We start from the raw sequence: 17,287 nt of genomic DNA, 5'->3' as shown, positions 1-17,287 counted from the left end.
AAAAGAGGAAAACTATCAAATTCTATGGCTCTAAGAGTAATGCATCTGAAAAAAAAAAAAAAAAAGAAGGATGAAAAGCCACTACACTGCACAAAAGTAACCATATGCACCACTGTATAAAAAGTGGAAAACAGAGTATCAAGAGAACAAGTATAAAGGGCCTGATTGGAAAAACCTACTAAATTGTGGCTCTGGCTTTTAAGAATGGTCAGACCTTAGGCAAAGGTGGGGTTGGGATCTGGAGACACTTGGCCCAGCTGAAGAAAGCAGGCTTGGAGTATTCCCAAACAACAGGGGCTGAGGGAACACAGTCTCGCAAGTTCAGATCTGCTAGTTTTCCCAGAAAAGCTAGAAATCCAAGTTTTCAAGCTTTGTTTTTCAAAGTGTCAGGAACTAGTTCAGTTATTCCATGCAGGCTGCAAATAATGATCAGTGATTCCACACTTTGGCCACTAGTGCTAACCAAGACAGTCCCCCAATTGCTCACTGTATGCTCACTATATAAGGATTCCAGGCCACAGGGGCTGAGATCTGTCCTGACCTAGGCCCTTGCTGAGAAAACAGATAAAATGGGGAATAAGTAAGAAATGATAGAGCTCGGTATAGCTGGTGGTAGTGGGCTTGCCTAGCTCAGGGTTTGATGCCCAGCACCTCAAAAAAAAAAAAAAAAAAAAAAAGGTTGTGTTTAGACGTCAGTTCTTGGTTATGTAATTCCATGAAAGAAAGGTAGAAAGGTTTAGTTACCTTGCATCAGAAGCAAAAAAGAATTCCACTGCTTTATCACCCACAGCATGAAGGCAGGTGGAGCTGTCCAGTCTCTTCATCCTCGTTTTACAGATATTCTTCACATTCTCAATATTGCCTAGTAAATAAAGGAATGGATTGCAAATCCCAGTAGACCATGTCATTTGCATAACAGTCGGCAAGGAGCCCATTTCCCCTTTGAATATGTGTGGGAGAAATTTGCAATTTTTAGCTTTGACTGCATCAGCTAAATCCTTTAAAAGCTCCCCAAATAGCACAGTACCATTTCAAGAGCATTTAAAGGGCTATAGTGGGAGAGTAAGGCAAACAAAAACAAAGAAACACTCAAATCAAATGGTGGCCATTATACCAAGCTGCATGCTGTTCTCTCTACTTCTGCATATGTTTGAAAATATCCACAATGAAAAGCTTTTATAAAGATGGAGCTAAGTCTCCATGGCATGAAAATCCTTTAGATCTAGAGCAGTCCCAGTTAGAGCAAGGCCTGTTGTTGTTTTTGGGGGGAGAGAGCTGACCCCACTAGAACAGCTGCTGAGTCCCAAGACCCTGTTCAATAGCTACATGGTTCAAATCTTCTTCAGGAAACTTACATGTCCTATATAAGATGGGGATCTGTTCTGTGGAGAGTTTGTATTTGCTCCGCACTCCAATGAGCAGTGGGCTGCCTCTCCTGTAGGGAGAAGAAAGCATCAAGTTACCCATCACCCTGGACACCCCAGGCTAGATGTCTTCTTTACATCTGAAGTAGGATTCCCAAATCTAGCCCTTTTTCTGGAGCAGAAATTGTGTATAGGTCCCTTAGAATGGATGCCTTGACCACAGGAACATGTTCTCACGATTTGGAGCAGAGATGAGCAGGTTAGCAAGTGGGTCCCAGCTTACTAACACAGCATCACCTACTTGCCCAATAGCTTGGTGACACATCCTACCCCCATCCTCACAGAACCTGGACTCCTCCAATTCACTGCATCTCCACATGTGCTAAGCCTGGGTAGGTTAGGTCATATCAGAGTGAACACTTGTGGCATGCAGGAGCACTTTGGTCCTCTAAGCAGGCCTCATTTGCTGCAAACCCTTAGAGTAGGAACCCTGGGTGAACATGATCTCCCTGTTTGTTTCTCCCTTTCTCCAAGCTCAATTGTTCTCTGGCTTTCATGGACACCCAAGTAGTGACTTTTGTGTATAGAGTTGGCTTCTATGGATTCAACCAACTGCAGATTGAAAATATTCAGAAAAAAACAAACAAACCTGCCTTTGTATTGAACCCATACAGACTTTTTTTGGTCATTATTTCACAAACGAAACAGCATCACCACTATTTATAGAGTATTTACATTATGCTCAATCTTATAAGTAAACTAGAGATGATTTAAAGTATATGGGAGGATGTGGGTAGATTCTACACAAATACTATGTCATTTCATAGAAGGAACTTGAGTTTCTGAGAATTTTGTTATCTGTAGGGGGATTGGTTCTAGGGACCCAGTAGATACCAAGGGAAGATTTTACTTTACTTTGTGGGCTATTAAGGCAATTTTCAGGGTGGTTTTGGCTCTGTCTGAGTGATACCTCCTAGATGAAGTTTAGAATCATCAACTTATAAAAAGTGTACTTCATTATAAAGGAGGACAGTGATTTTCACAAGGTAGAATCTTGGGGTAATTCCTATAGGTGACCAGGATGAAGGTCCCCTAACTCAGGTCTCCTTTCCCAGGGACCCTGTCTCAGCCACCAGTACCTGGCTCTCTGAATATCTCAGAAAGGAATTTTCAGTGAAGCACTTTATAATATTTCTTTCTGGATCAGAACTTGTATTAGGGAATGCATTTAAGGTATTCCATGATTTTAATGGCATCTTGCCTTCAAAACCTAATTCTTTGCCCATTCTTATAAGTTGCAGCATGCAAATCAAATATACATTGGATATACAGAGAAATAAGCAGAACACATTTGTAACTCACACATTCTAGACCTTTAATTCTGACAGAACCCAGGCAGATAAAATTCCAATTTAGTGATCCCCCTTTTCCATGGGGGGTACATTCTAAGACCTCCAAGAGAATACCTGAGACGGTGGATAGTTTTGAATCTTATATATACAATATTTTCCCTATACATACATACTTATGATAAAGTTTAATTTGTAATTAGGCACAGTAAGAGACTAAAAACAACTACTAATAAAATAGAACAATTATAACAATTTAAAATTTATTTGATTTATATCTGGAATTTTCTACTGGATATTTTGGACATTGGGTGTTCACAGGTAACTCAAACTTCAGAAAACAAAACCTCAGGTAAGGGGGAACGACTATAGTTACTAAGGGATGTGTGCCTTTCTTCCCCTACATGTTAACTAATACATTAAGAAGAAGAAAACAATGTTTTAGTAAGCCCATTTGAGAGCTGTCTCAAACATATTAATTCAATAATGTTATAACATTTTATCTCAACCAATTTCTTGCTAATGTATATCAATGATCTACTTGTTCATTAGCCTGAATCCAGTCCACATATGTCATCTGATCTGTTAACCTGACCTAATATTACTATTTCTTCAGCAATAATAGACCTTATTTTCTGGTAGTATTGATCTGTTTGGACCTCTCTTCTAACTTCTCAAGGTGGAGCACAGAGTTCACAGCTTGGAAAAAAGATACTGTGAGCACTTTGAATACTTCAGACAATCTTTTACTATGTCTAAAGCAAATCAGAGCCAAAGTTCTGGGTCCAGTGAGGACCTAACTCAGATTGTCTTTCTAATATTGCCAGTGAGAAAATATGTGGTTATCTAATTTTCTTGGCAAATGGCTCCTCAAAATCTTATTGTTGTAGACTGAGCTCTATGATTTCTCAAGACTTCAAGACATAGACTTCTCCCAGGACATTCCAAAAATTGTCCTGGAGGTTACAGAGCCATCAGTCATAGGCAATTTAGAAAAATAAAGCTTTATTGTTTCCTCACACTGCTTTCTTCTACATTTATTTGAGATAGTAATATCAGATATTATCAAATTTTAAATAGAGGCTTCTAAATTTAATAAGAAGCAACTGGTATTTTATGATTCTATGATTTGAAGGAATTGTATTCCAAATGGTAAACAAGTCCCGGTTCTAGAAAAAAATAAAATGATAAATTCTTATCATTTTCTGCCTGGATACTCGGACAGTCTTTGAATGACAGCCTCACCCTCTCTGCCATGGACTCTCAGGGACACAAGTACACTCTCAATGACTCCCTCATGACATCAGAACAAAGTCCACAGCCTGTGTGGCACTGAGGCCCTTTAAAGTCAAATCCTCTGTCCACAGCTTAGATCTCCACCGAAATGTAAGGGTTGAGTCTGTGTCACCTTGTTCCCTGCTGTTCCATGTGTGGCCCATAGCAGGTGTCAGTAAGCATACATTGAGACTGGAAGTCTCAGTGACCCCCTCTACCCTACCAGTATCCTGGCCAAAATGGGATACTCAAGTGCTACACTGTCTCTGGGCCTCTTGTCTTTTTCCATGCTGGTGCCTCTGCTGGGGAAGGGGGAAGATGCCCCTACTGCCTGCCTTCCCCAGGATGACACCTGCTCACCTCAGGTCCCTGGTGCACAGGTACTTCCAATCCTAATAACAGACCATCACTACCTTCTGCTTTTCTTTGTCTTCCTTCACAACTGTCTAATCCTTAAGGGCAGAGACCAAGTTGAAAGTCACCAAGTCCCCACAAACCAGCACATAGTAAGTGCTCAACAAATATAGCTGAATGGTTGGATGGCTGATCAATCTATCTGAATATATATTAAAAAAATACACATCATCTGCTTCTTTGAATCCAAGCAGCACTGGGAACTATGGGGAATGGTGACTATAACAGAGGTTCATGTGTATGTGTGGGCTGAACCAGGTCCTCTGGGCTGATTCCTGGGATGCCCTGCCATGAAGCTGATGAGGCATAAACTCTGGACCTACAAGGACTTTTCAGTACTGGATACAAATCAATGTTTACTGTGATTCCTAGTTTCATGTTCATAATTTTGCATGCTTTTATTTACATGGGGTCCCCCCAAAATGTATAGACTTCAAGTACCATAAAACCAGGTTCTGTCCCCTCCATACAGTTTTATTTTTATTTGAATTTGTTGTCAACTTCTAAAAATCCGGAAATTCCACCTAACAATCCAATTATCTGATTTCCCTTTCTAAAACCTTTGGAACCCTGGTGCCACATGCCACAGAGACAGTGGGATGCAGACTCTGGGGCTAAGACATAGTTAGCTGTCCATCAAGCCCTTCCAGTTTTCCAGAGGCCCTACCCCTCCATTGTACCTCAAGCTAAGTAATTTTATCTAATTTATTTATTTATTTGTTATTGGAAATGTCAATGCGTTTTGCCTCACCTTGTAGCAACAGCTTCTCCTGGGTAGTGGATACTCTTGAAAACCAAAGCAAATGCACCTTCCTGAAAACACATCAAAAAAGGATGAAGGGCAAATCACTCTTGCTAGTCAAGCTGTTGCAGCCCGTTGCCCCAGACAAGTCCTCCCTTGGTCCCTCTTAGAATGGAGTCCTGGGGTCATTTGGAAGCTAAATGCAGAGACAGCTTGTTCAGGATAAGGTCATGAGAAAAGTCAAAAGGATAGTACTAGGCTGAAGTACCAAAGACTGGAACTTGTGAATTTCATGTGAGCAACATAAACCATACCTTCTTGCCAAGGCCCATAAAGAACCCCCATCAGGGCTGCCCCTTTGGGATAAGCTGAGGGAACTGGTGTAGTTAGAACCACAGGAAATAAGAACCGGGGCCAGGGTGCCCTGCACTGAGCCTCAGGATGGGATCTATTCAGGGAGAAGCCGTGATATTAAAGAGGCTATTCCAGGACTGCATTTAGAGCCTGGTTCAATTTTTTAAATTTTATTTGTTTATTTTCTTACATATTACTATAGAATTTATTGTACATATTTATACAATCATTATTTGCATTATAGTTCCCATATCTTATCGTTTTTTATTAATTCAAATTTTAGCTCCATCTCTTAATTGGGCAAGGACATCAGCCATTGTGCCCCTCATTTTTTGTGATCTGGAACCAAGAAAAGAATAGTCCTATCTTTTATACCTTTGTGAGTCTAAACTAATGCATTGTAAGTACTTAGAACAGTGCCTGGGCTCTAGAGAATCCAAGAGAAGACTTTTGGTATTATTTCTAGGCTATGACTGTCATTTGCCCTCTGTGCTTCAACTTAATGAGTTTGTGCAAAGTCAGAACTAGAATCTAGCTCTTCTAACTCATTATTCTGAAAGCTCTTTCTTAAATTTCTGATGCAAAATTCTCCCCTGCATTCTGACCCTCCTGTGGCAGTTTAACATGACCCTGGTACCTCAGTTATGTATATAACCAGCTATAAATCCAAATTTCCATGTGAAATCCCCCAAATTTTGGAACTCTGGGAAGACCCAAGGCCCTCTGCAGCCAGCATGCTCTGTCTAGTTTTCCAAGGGACCCAAGGTCAATGTCCCCAGGCCTCAAAGGTCTTTAAAACTGCCCAAAATGAAGGGGTTTCAGGCAGACCCAAAGTGGCCTCACATTTTTCCTGCTGCTTTTGTCAATAGTAAAGTACTAAACAGAAATCCACTTTTTTTTTTTTTTTTTTTTTTAAACCAAAAGGAGCCTTTTGTTACTTCAGGAAAGAAAAGCTACAGGTTTAATAGTGCCATTACGGGGAATGCATTTCTAAAATTTAAAATTACAAATAGAAAAGAAGGAATACTGTACTGCAATAACAAATTGGTTGCTGTACATCCTCCATTTCTGTGGATTTTGCATTTGCAGATCCAACTAACTGCTGAAAAAATGGTAATTTGTCATCAGGTGTGTTACTATATACTTAGGCCTATGATGGTTGCATCTGTACTGAACATGCAAAGACTGTTTTTTTTTTTTTTTTTGTCTTGTCATTATTTCCTAAACTATACAATATAACAACTATTTACACAGTAATTACATTGTATTAGGTATTGCACGTCATCTAAAGATGATTTAAAATATATAGGAGGATGTGTATAGGTTATAAGGGACTTGGACATGTGTGGATTTTGGTATCTGGGGGATGGGTCCTGGGACAGCCTCCAATCCAGGATGTCCTGGATTCTGGTCCCTGCACATTGTCTCCAGGCTGCCACTACATTGGAGGAGCTATTAGATGGCAGTGACACCTTGGAGGATGGGCTCTGGAATATCTGATCATGTAGAAGTAGATGTGTTCTGATATCTATCATAAAACACAATCTTCTCCCACAGCTGCAACCCTCTCCTGTCCCTGAGTCATTTGTTTGCACCCCTCTATAATCAAACAGCAGAGATCTGCATCTGTAGGCCCTATTTCTTCCTTTCTCCTTCCCTTCCTTCCTTCTCCATTTAGTAAGTAATTGTGGGCATGTCTCCCCTGTGACCAAAAATTGCTTTACCAATCAGGAGGCCTAGATTACAATTCTAAGTCTCTACCATTGTTAAATCCACCTCATGTATGTAACTAACAGTGCACAAACTCAACTGCAAAGATGACAGCATGGAGCTGCCAGGATCACATGTGCGATTGAGACTGTACATAGCCATCGACTCTAAAACCAGTCAGCAACTCAGAGGTGTTAACATAGAAGTCAGGCACTTTCTACTTGGTGTTTACCACCCAAATGATAGAATTCCCAATTCTACAAGGACGTAACCTCTTACGTTCAGACACTCTAGATGACCCATCCTTCATCCTGAGTACTTTGTGCAAATTTGCCTAGTAAGTGCTTACAAAAATGAAGTTATAATTTTGACAGATGAAATTAACTCACCAACTGTTGAATGACTCTCTCAACCAGTGTTGAAAATGTAATGTCCTCAGTTTCTCTGTTGTCAAATACATACTTAATCAGTTTGGCGATGGTCTCGGTATCTGTTTCTGACTCAAACTCATAGCCTTTGCTTTCCTGGAATAGGAGATTGGACATGGGGTGACAGATAATGGTCATTGCACAACTGGCCTGGACAACTCCCTCTAGCCCCTTATGATTTGACTTAAGTTGAGAACAAGGAAAACTGGAAAGAGACAAAAAAAATGTTTGCCAGAATCGCACAGTCAAACACCTCTGAGTCATCCTAGTATTCCCTGAGATCATCCCTCCTCAGGAGTTTGTCCTTGCTGTTAATCTAGACATTGCAAAATAACGGCAGTCGAAATGATAAAATATGTTGAGTCAAATCCACCCACATCCCAACCACCACCACAACCTTTTCACACTGGGGATCCTCACTATCTTACTCCCCACCCTGCATTCCATTTGGTGTATGAGTCAATGTGTTACATGGCACAACTATTTTAATAAAACCCCTAATCCTGGTTTTTTTTTTGATTCTGTGAATCGACAGTGGTCCTTGAGATAAACTCTAAAGCCCCGGTATGTCCCCAAACAAGATTCTTGGCATGGTGGCTCAGCTGGGGCTGAGGTTCACACTTAATGTTGTAATGTGACTGAGAGTGGGTTTCACACAATCCATATAAGTTTTAGAGTTCAGTCACAATGTTTAATAAATGCTACAGCATTTAATTAATTAATTTTTGTGGTGGTTCTAGGGATCAAACAGTTATATTCTCAGCCCCTAACTATGCTTTTGGAGGAAAACATACTGGTTGGAAATTTTCTAAGGGGAAGATGTTACATGGGGAATGTATCTTACCAGAAATTTCCTCAGATCTTTGTAATTTGTGATGATCCCATTATGGATGACAACAAATTCTGAAAGTTTAATGAAGGCACAAGTGTTAATAAGAAGTGAAGTTCAAGTAAGATGCAAATGAAAGGGATTTGATGACTTAAATAACTCTCTGCAAACTGTGTTCCTACAAAGATTTGTGTTAAGTAAACTTCTTTTTATTGTAATTAGAATTGATGTCTATGATAACTACAATTCAAACCTGAGGAAATGCACATTTATCTTTCAGTAGCAAGCATCCACCAACCTGCCCACACGCACGCACAGAGCTCTTCCTTGTGGTCTACAATATTATCAAATAGGCTTTACTATTTATGTCGAGCAAGGGATGATTAACCCTTCATTACCCAGAAATGATTACAGGCATTCCCAAAAGGATTTAGGCTCAAAGAGGTCACAAACTAACAGTTGGCAGGTGTGCCTTGTTTGACTCACATTGTATTGCAAAAATATTTGAGTTAAAAAAATTTTTTTTGAGTTTTTGCTTTAAAATTTCTTAGGGAGAAAAACCTGGAGGTTCTAGCATCCCTGGGCTCCCCCTCATTCCTGTGTGGCCCAAGGCTTATCTCTTTGGCAGGGTTTGCACCTTCTTCCACCTCTCTTGAGACCACCTGCATACCCTACTGCCTTTGGACAGCTCCCTGCACAGGTGAGACCACCTGAAAAGCCCTGGGAGGGCTAGAGACGTGTCTGCCTCAGTCACCATTGTGTTGCTTCAATAAATAACCAATGAATGAGTAATTTGGAGGGAAAGTCTAAGGCCAGCCTGAGAGTTTTTGGGGACAAGTCCTAGATGATAGTCACTTTATTGCCTATAATCCAATGGGATGTGTTGGATGCCCCTTACATGTATTAACTGTTATTCAGGTACTCTTTGAATCTCCTTATTCAAGTTTTTCTTCAGCTCAGGAGAGATTTCTTTTATTTCCTCTTTTGAAGTTTATTTCATTATTCTTTAGGTTCACCATAACTTACCCTTTCTAAAGAAAAACTATTGCTTGTTTTTGTAAGGTCACACATACAAAATGAGAGAATTTAAATGAGAAAAGCCTGTGATTCAATCATTATACAGTGTGTATATGTGTTGAAATATCACATGGTACACCATAAGTATAATTTTAATGTTTTTTATGTATCAGTTTTAAAATAAATTTTAAAATTAAAGGAAAAAAAAGAAAACACACCAGTTTAAGCAGGTGTGATGGCCACAGATCAACTCTGCTATACAACTTTATGTAGTTTTTTTACAATTTAATTTGCTCTGATCTTTTCTTGTGAATACAAACTTGTTCCCTATATTGGATCTCTATTAACTGACCATATCCCATTCTCTAGTTTATTTTTTATTTTTATTTTTATAAAAATTGTGGTATTTTTTACATTATTTTCATAAGTGTCACTTTTTTTTTCATTTCAGTCTATTGTCTTAGCTTATTGCACTCTAAAGCCCATGTTTTCTTTGCAAAAACCTTTTTATTTTATTTTTTGCAGTGCTGGGGTTTGAACTCAGGGCTTCATCCATGCTAGGCAAGCACTCTGCCACTGAGTTATGCACCCAGCCCTTCAAACACTTATTTGTGTAATTTCCTCATGAGATGTAGTGTCTGGGTATAAGAATCCCACTGACAAATTATTAAATTTTACACATTATTAAATCTTCAAATATTGCTCTCTTGTTGTTCTCTTTTCAATTACTCATCCTGAGTCAGAGCAGGAGTTTCCAAGTTTGGGTGTGGGTGGGTTTCCTTGAAGCTTCTCTGCTTTGGGGACACAATAAGAATCATTGTGGCACTGAAGTGGGGGTTTTCTGATGAGGTTCACCTCATCACCTTAGGGTGGGTAGGAGGACACAACTGAAATTGCAATATTCCAGGGCACATGGTCTTAATAGTGTTTTGGTCTTGGTAGTGTTTTCTCAGTCCACACTGCTGCTCTAGGAACCAGCTTCAGTATCTAACTTGGGGTTTGGCCAGATCCTCAGCACTATGAGGCTTGCTGTCCTCCTCCTGGGAATAGGGTGCCTGTCCCCATTGTGGGATGCCCTGTTGTTCAGGGTATGGACTGAACCCAGGGAAAAATCCCCACCCAAAAACCTCACCATGGGACATGAGGGCACAGGTATATCCCCAGCAGTTCTAATCTCCTTCCATTTTCTAGAAAAAGCCTTTGTTTTCAAATCAGGCTAGCAAACCCCTTCAAAGTGGTTTGGGGAGAAGATTTAGCATCCTGCACCTTGTGTTGAGGGTTGGGGTATTTGCCCTTCCCGTCTGTGCTGCACACTGCCCTGGGGTGCCTCTGATCTGCCCTGGGTAAAGGACAGTGATCAGGAAGCTTTTGCTGTCTCCTTGGCCTGACTTTACAAGTAAGGCTTGTCAAGCGTGTCACTTAGCGCCTGCTAGGAAGCCTCTAACAACTGTTCTGATGTATTTGATCCTTACTCTCATATAAGGCTCGGCAAGATCCTGTACTATACCAGGGGATAGCTCAGGGTGGGGCCCCGGGCTGACTCATTCTCTCTGATGAACATGCTCCCCCATCATGCCCAGGTATAAATCTTAGAGAGCTTCTGATCTGAATAACCCCAAATGAGCATCCTCTGGAAGGCCTAGATTATGTTTTAGACTCTTGCCTGTCATTGGAGGCCTGGGAGAAGTTAGGGATTAAACCTCCTCTCCATCTCATACCCACCCCCCCTCACTGCAGCTTATTGTAGGAGGCCCCAATGCCCTGGGAGCTGATCACAGAGCTCCTGAGAGCTGCCCCTGGGAGCTTCAACCTGCCAATATATTCCCCATAATAGGAAGCTAGGACATGATTTAAGAGAATCGTAGCATAGAGAATCATCCTGGGGGACATATGAGCTGGGGCTGGCATGAGGGGCACTTGGGAGAGCTGAAGAACCCAAAACCCACTAAAGGTTCTCATGTCCCTGTTCAGTGACCTTGACCCACTGCCAGTCAGCAGTACTCTGAGGTACTGGGAGCCCAAGTGTCCCATATCATCCAGGTTTTCTGAGGGACCTCAACAGTTTGGACTTTTCTACCCAATGTCTCCCAATTTTTAAAAACATGAAGAAAGCCAAATCAAAGGAACTTCTGAAAAAGCTCTCAGGCTGCTAGTTGAAGCCCCTGCTTCTCCAAATCTTAAGAGCCCTTGAATCTAAATTTTGGCTGCTGAGACCTCACTGCTGGGGCTCAGAGGTTGGAGGAGGCACCTCAGATAACAACCATGATCAGCAGTGTCATTTGCCTTCCCTTAGGACCACCCTCCGCTGGATGGGGGAGGAACCCCACCCTTCCCTGTCTCTCACAGGTTCATGTGCTAGATGACAGATCCTCAGTGTGGTGGTGTGAGAGGTGGGGGAACCTTCAAGAGGTGGGGCTTAGCCAGGTGCAGTGGTGCATGCCAGTGGTGTAATCCCAGCAACTCAGAAGGCTGAGGCAGGAGGATGGTAAGTTCAAAGCCAGCCTCAGAAACTTAGCAAGGCCCTAAGCAACTTAGAGACACCCTGTCTCAAAATAAAAAATGAAAAGGGCCAGGGATGTGGGGATGTGGCTCAGTGGTTGAGCACCTCTGGGCTCAATCCCTGGTACCAAAAAAAAAAAAAAAAAAAAAAAAGGTGGGGATTAGTGGAAAGTTATTAGGGCATGTTCTCAGAAGAAATTGATATAGGTCTCATGGGACTCTGGAAAGACTGGGTTGTTACATGGCAAGTCCACCCCACGTGGCCCTTTCCACATGCAGCCAATTTCCCTTTCTGCTTTTCCACCATGTTGTGATGAAGCCAAGGTGGTCCTCACTAGAGGTCAAATAGATTGGGCTACCTGAACATGAACTTTGGGCTTCTAAAATTATGAGCTAAATGAACCATTTTTCTTTGTAAAATACCTATCTTGGGATATTTTATTATAGCACTAGAAAATGCACTATTACAGTGCCATATTCCACTCTTGGGCTGGGGTTCCAAAGAGCCAGTTTCTCTTGTAGTAAAATGCCACTGTTTTCCAATGGGCACCTGGGAGGTTAGTATCACTCAGGGGCCAAGTTGAGTCAGCCTCCTGACCAAGATCTAGATCTACCTGCTTATAGGAGAGGGGACATTTGGATTATATTGAGAAGACAGAACAGGTGAAAAATTCAGTTCAAGGTAGGCATGGAATCCACTCTGGCAAGGATTATACCTGAAATATAGTTCAGGGTGAGTGAGGCAGAACCATCAGAAAAGGGAAGCAAGGCCACACAACATACCATTGCCTTTGTCTGAGCGCTGTGGGTGGCTGTTAACAGCATTGGGGACCCCGTGGGTGGCCCAGCGTGTGTGGGCAATACCAAAGTGTGTCTCGAACTCCACCTTTAAGTCCATGCTGTCTTGTTCTAAATGAAAGGAAAAGCAGTTTGATGCACTTTAAAAAGTAAGCATTGACACAAGGCTGCTAAGCAGAGGTGGTGCCATTACACCAAGACATATCGTCCAAGCCATCCTCACCATCAGTTCCATATGCCCCACCACAGGGATTTCAGCCAGACCCATGTTCTACCCAGGATGAAGATTATTTAGTACTTTAATAACTTAACTCATTTCTTAACCCAAATAAACTGCCTTTAAAAAGAAAATGATAGCCAGGCATGGTGGTGCACACCTGCAATCTCAGCTACTTTGCAGGCTGAGGCAGGAGGCTCACCAAGTTCAGACCAATGTGGACAACTTAGTGAGAACTTGTCTCAAAATAAAAAGGATTGGGAATGTAGTTCAGTGATAGAGTGCTTGCTTAGTAAGTGTGAGGTCCTGAGTTTAATCCCCAGTACTGAAGGGGAAAAAAAAAGAAAATGATATATCACTACTATAAGTAGAAAAGCAATATCATTTGCCAGAAAAATTAAAATAAATACACAACCATTAAAAATTTTTTTAAAAGTCTCCATGTGCCACTGACTCAAATTAACCGTCTCAGAAAATGTGAATTTTTGCAACATGGACTTAACCTTCCTGCTATTTATCCAAGCTTAGATAAATTTATATTTTTAGTCTAGAGTTCTGTTGGAATACAGTATTTTCAAGTGACCCAAGCCGCATCGATTACTCTAATGCAGAACATTTCCTACTTACTGTAAAGTTCTTCATCCAGAGCCTTGACTTTTCCCTTTTTCTTGACTAGTTGAATATGTCTCTCTTTGACTTCATGATTATTCCCATCAATGGCCACACCTGTAATTAAAATTTTTTTTACATTTTTAATTTTTATTGAAATTGTAAAATGCAAAAATCAATGAGCTTTGATAAGTGCATATACTAGTGTGACCTACACATCTACAAGCTACAGAACAATTCTATTACCCAGAAATATCCCTTAGGTCATTTCCATTCACTTTCCCCACCCCCAAAGAGGCAAAGGCCTTTCAGTTTCTGCCACAATAAACTAGTTTTGTCTGTTCTAGAACTCTTAACAGAACTGGACACATAAACATTACTTTTTATGGTGGAGTGTTAAGTTTTGTCTCATACCTCATCACGATGTACCTCCCTATCTGAAGCTTCTGCATCCATGGGACCAGCCCACTACTGACAGAAAATATTTGAAATGAATAAATAAATCACATCTATACTGAATACTTACAGACTTTTTTCCTGCCCTAAACATGAAAAAAAATTATTTACATAGTATTTACATCGTATTAGGTATTATAAAGAATCTAGAAGTGATTTAAAGTATGCAGGAGGATGTGGGAAAGTTATATGCAAATACAATGTTATTTTATAGGAGGAACTTGATCATCTATGAATTCTGGTGTCTGGAGAGGTTTCTGGAGCCAATCCCAACATATCCTGAAGGACAACTGTACTCTCTAGCATTAGGGTCATGGGTGCTGTTTATTATCACTTTTGTTCCCCAGTATTGCCTACCAAAAGACAACTAAATAGTTTTCAGGAATCTATTTTGAAAGAAGGAGCCACAACTGTGGCCATACTTCCCAGTAAGCAGGGAAATATATGCTTGGATCCTGGTCTTGGCTGCCCAGCAGGCACTACCACACCTGCTACTAATGGCAATGGGCTTATTTAAGGGCACTGATCCTTTGTGCTCTTTGCATTATATTTTATCTGCTCTTTTCATTCACTCACACATTAGTGTGCCTGTGACTTTTATCTGACTCGCTTTCTGTTAAGAACTGATAGGGATATAAAATTATCTGGTTTTACTCCACTTTTCAGGTTGCTTAATTAACAATGGGGAAAGACTAAATATTCATCTATTTGGCAGGTAGAGGAGGAAACCCTGAGATAGCCATTCAGGGGATGATTGTCAATAATCAGAAAGATATTTAGGAAGAGTTTAGAATAATGGAAATGCTAAATGAAAAAAGAAGAATATAAAATTATAGGAACTGGGAATGTAGCTCAATCATAGAACATGTGCTTAGCATATGAGAGGCCCTGAGTTCAATCCTCAATACCAAAAAAAAAAAAAAAAAGAAAAGAAAAAATATACCCATACCCATATACACATTGATTACAAAATTGTATAAATATGATAGGGAAAACAAACAAAATCTATGTATAACACCTATGTATAACTGGGGAAGGGTAGAGACCCTTCCCCAGTTCAGACTAGATCAATATACAACAATGACCACATGAAGGGCACCGAGATATTGATGGAAGATACTTTCTTGAGGTATGGTTGACATTCGGAAAGTTGTATATACTTAATGTGTACAACTAGATGAGTTTGGAAGTAAGTATCGATCTCCACAATTTATGCCATAAACTTACCCATCTCCAAAAGTTTCCTCTTATTATTGTTACTAAAATTATTATTGTGTTATATGTGTTAAAAGCACTTAATATAAGATCTACCCTCCCAGCAAAAAACGTTTTTTTTTTTTTTAATACCAGGGATTGAATCAAGGGGTGCTTAACCACTGGGCCATATTTCCATTCCCCCACCCCTTTTTAAAAATATTGTTTTAGCTATTGATAGACCTTTATTTTATTTATGTATTTATATGTGGTGCTGAGAATCAAACCCAGTGCCTCTCACATGCCAGGAAAGTGCACTACTGCTGAGCCCCAGCCCCAATCCCACATACCCTTTTTATTTTTTGAGACAGTTGCTGAGAGTGGCTTTCAACTTGTAATCCTCCTGCCTCAGCATCCCAAACCACTGAGATTACAGGCATGTGCCACTCTGCCCAGTGCAAACTTTTTAAGCAAAAAGTATAGTATCATTGACCATAGGTGACATATTATTGCACCATCAATAATATATATTTTTGTTTTTGTTTTTATTTTTAACCCTTGTTTCTTCCTTTCTATAGTTTTTAAAGTTATTTTTCTCGGGGCTGGGTTGTAGCTCAGTGGTAGAGCACCTGCCTAGCATGTGTGAAGCACTGAGTTTGATTCTCAGCACCACATATAAATAAATAAAATAAAGGTCCATTAAAAAAAATAGTTTACTCTTTTATAGTTTTCAAGTTTCTTTAATGAACAAGTGTTATTTTTATATTGAAAAGAAACATTAAGGAGAAGTATCAGAAAAATGCCCAGGTTGTATAAAGCCCCACCAAAAAGGAAATGGGTGAGAGAAGAAGGTGCTCAAGTGTCCCAAGACCATGAGGTGACCTGCAGCCCCTACCTGCCGAGTCGTAGCCTCTGTACTCAAGCCTCTGCAGGCCCTTGATGAGGGTTTCGAAAATCTCCTTCCTCGTGCGAGGGACTCTGTAGTTCATGTAGGCGAAGATTCCTGTTCAAAGAGAAAAAAAAAGTCACATTAAAAAAAAAAAAATCTCTGATCATCTTTAAAAGAAAATACTCCTGGGAATGCAGACACAGGTGGCATCTCAGGAAGGCTCTCAGGCTGCTTGCAGAGGAAAACATGGCTCTCCCTGGCATAACTGAAGAATGGTGCTTCCCTCCTGCTTCTAGAAGGATGTTGTACCTAGTCCTTCCTCCTTATGACAAAAATGCTCATGAATCCTGTGTCATACCCCTTGGCCATGCAATTCCACTTCAGAGAATTTATCCTCTGGATGTACTTGCAAGAAAGCTTTCATTGTGGCAGCATTTGTAGAAGTTAGCAAAGCAATCTAGTCATCTTGGGACATCTAAAAGCCCCCAACTCCATATGTCCTTTGATTTCCACAGAACATGCCTGAGATGAATCATAAAAGAGTCACAGCAGCCACCTGTGGCAGGTGGACACAGAAGTTGGAGCCTTTGCTCCCACTTTCCACTTGTCTGTATGGCTTGGAGTTGGACCATATATAAGCACTACTTTTATTACTGCAAGAAAATCCATCTTATGTCCCCTCATGCCCTGGACAATCCTAATTGTCAAGCCAGGCTGGCGAGCCAAGATTTTGCTTGACTTTATTTTCTGTATTTATATTTCAAAGTAATATTTTTTCCAAATAGAAAGTAATAATCTGCCTCTCCACATTCTTCTACTCCCCTGTTTGCAACTATGCCCTTCATTTGCATCTGCTTCTCTCCTGCTCTATAAGTGTCCCATTCCATTATCCCTCTGTCCTTTCAACCTCTTTGTCCCCACTTGAGGAAAAACTGCCCACTTCAAAGCTCAGTTCCCACCCCACCTTCCAGAGGAGGCTTCTTCTGGCTCTTGACGTGAGTGCTCCTATCTCTGGGCAATACTGATGCAAGTCTTGCGTCATGGGCATCTATATTCCCTGACAAGAGCTGCTATGGTTTGGATGTTGTTTGTGCCCCCAAAGGTTCATGTGCTGGAAACTTGGTCTCCAGTGTGGTGGTGTTG

At 40.7% G+C, this 17,287-nt stretch overlaps 1 protein-coding gene across 1 annotated transcript in view; it reads right to left on the bottom strand.

Moving 5' to 3' along the window:
• The window catches only part of Gfpt2 (glutamine--fructose-6-phosphate transaminase 2), a 49,261-nt gene that overhangs the window by 17,051 nt on the left and 14,923 nt on the right, over window positions 1-17,287 (bottom strand). Inside the window, exons 2-9 of the mRNA XM_076856532.2 lie at window positions 16,151-16,258; window positions 13,624-13,722; window positions 12,765-12,890; window positions 8,481-8,539; window positions 7,598-7,732; window positions 5,154-5,215; window positions 1,356-1,435; window positions 745-862 (exon numbers count right to left, since the gene is read on the bottom strand). Of these exons, the coding sequence (XP_076712647.1) occupies window positions 745-862; window positions 1,356-1,435; window positions 5,154-5,215; window positions 7,598-7,732; window positions 8,481-8,539; window positions 12,765-12,890; window positions 13,624-13,722; window positions 16,151-16,258 (787 nt within the window). The remainder of the gene's footprint in view (window positions 1-744; window positions 863-1,355; window positions 1,436-5,153; window positions 5,216-7,597; window positions 7,733-8,480; window positions 8,540-12,764; window positions 12,891-13,623; window positions 13,723-16,150; window positions 16,259-17,287) is intronic.

This window comes from Callospermophilus lateralis, chromosome 5 (genome assembly GCF_048772815.1).
Source record: "Callospermophilus lateralis isolate mCalLat2 chromosome 5, mCalLat2.hap1, whole genome shotgun sequence".
Classification (NCBI taxonomy): Eukaryota; Metazoa; Chordata; class Mammalia; order Rodentia; family Sciuridae; genus Callospermophilus; species Callospermophilus lateralis.
This window is presented reverse-complemented; position numbering and strand designations above follow the sequence as displayed.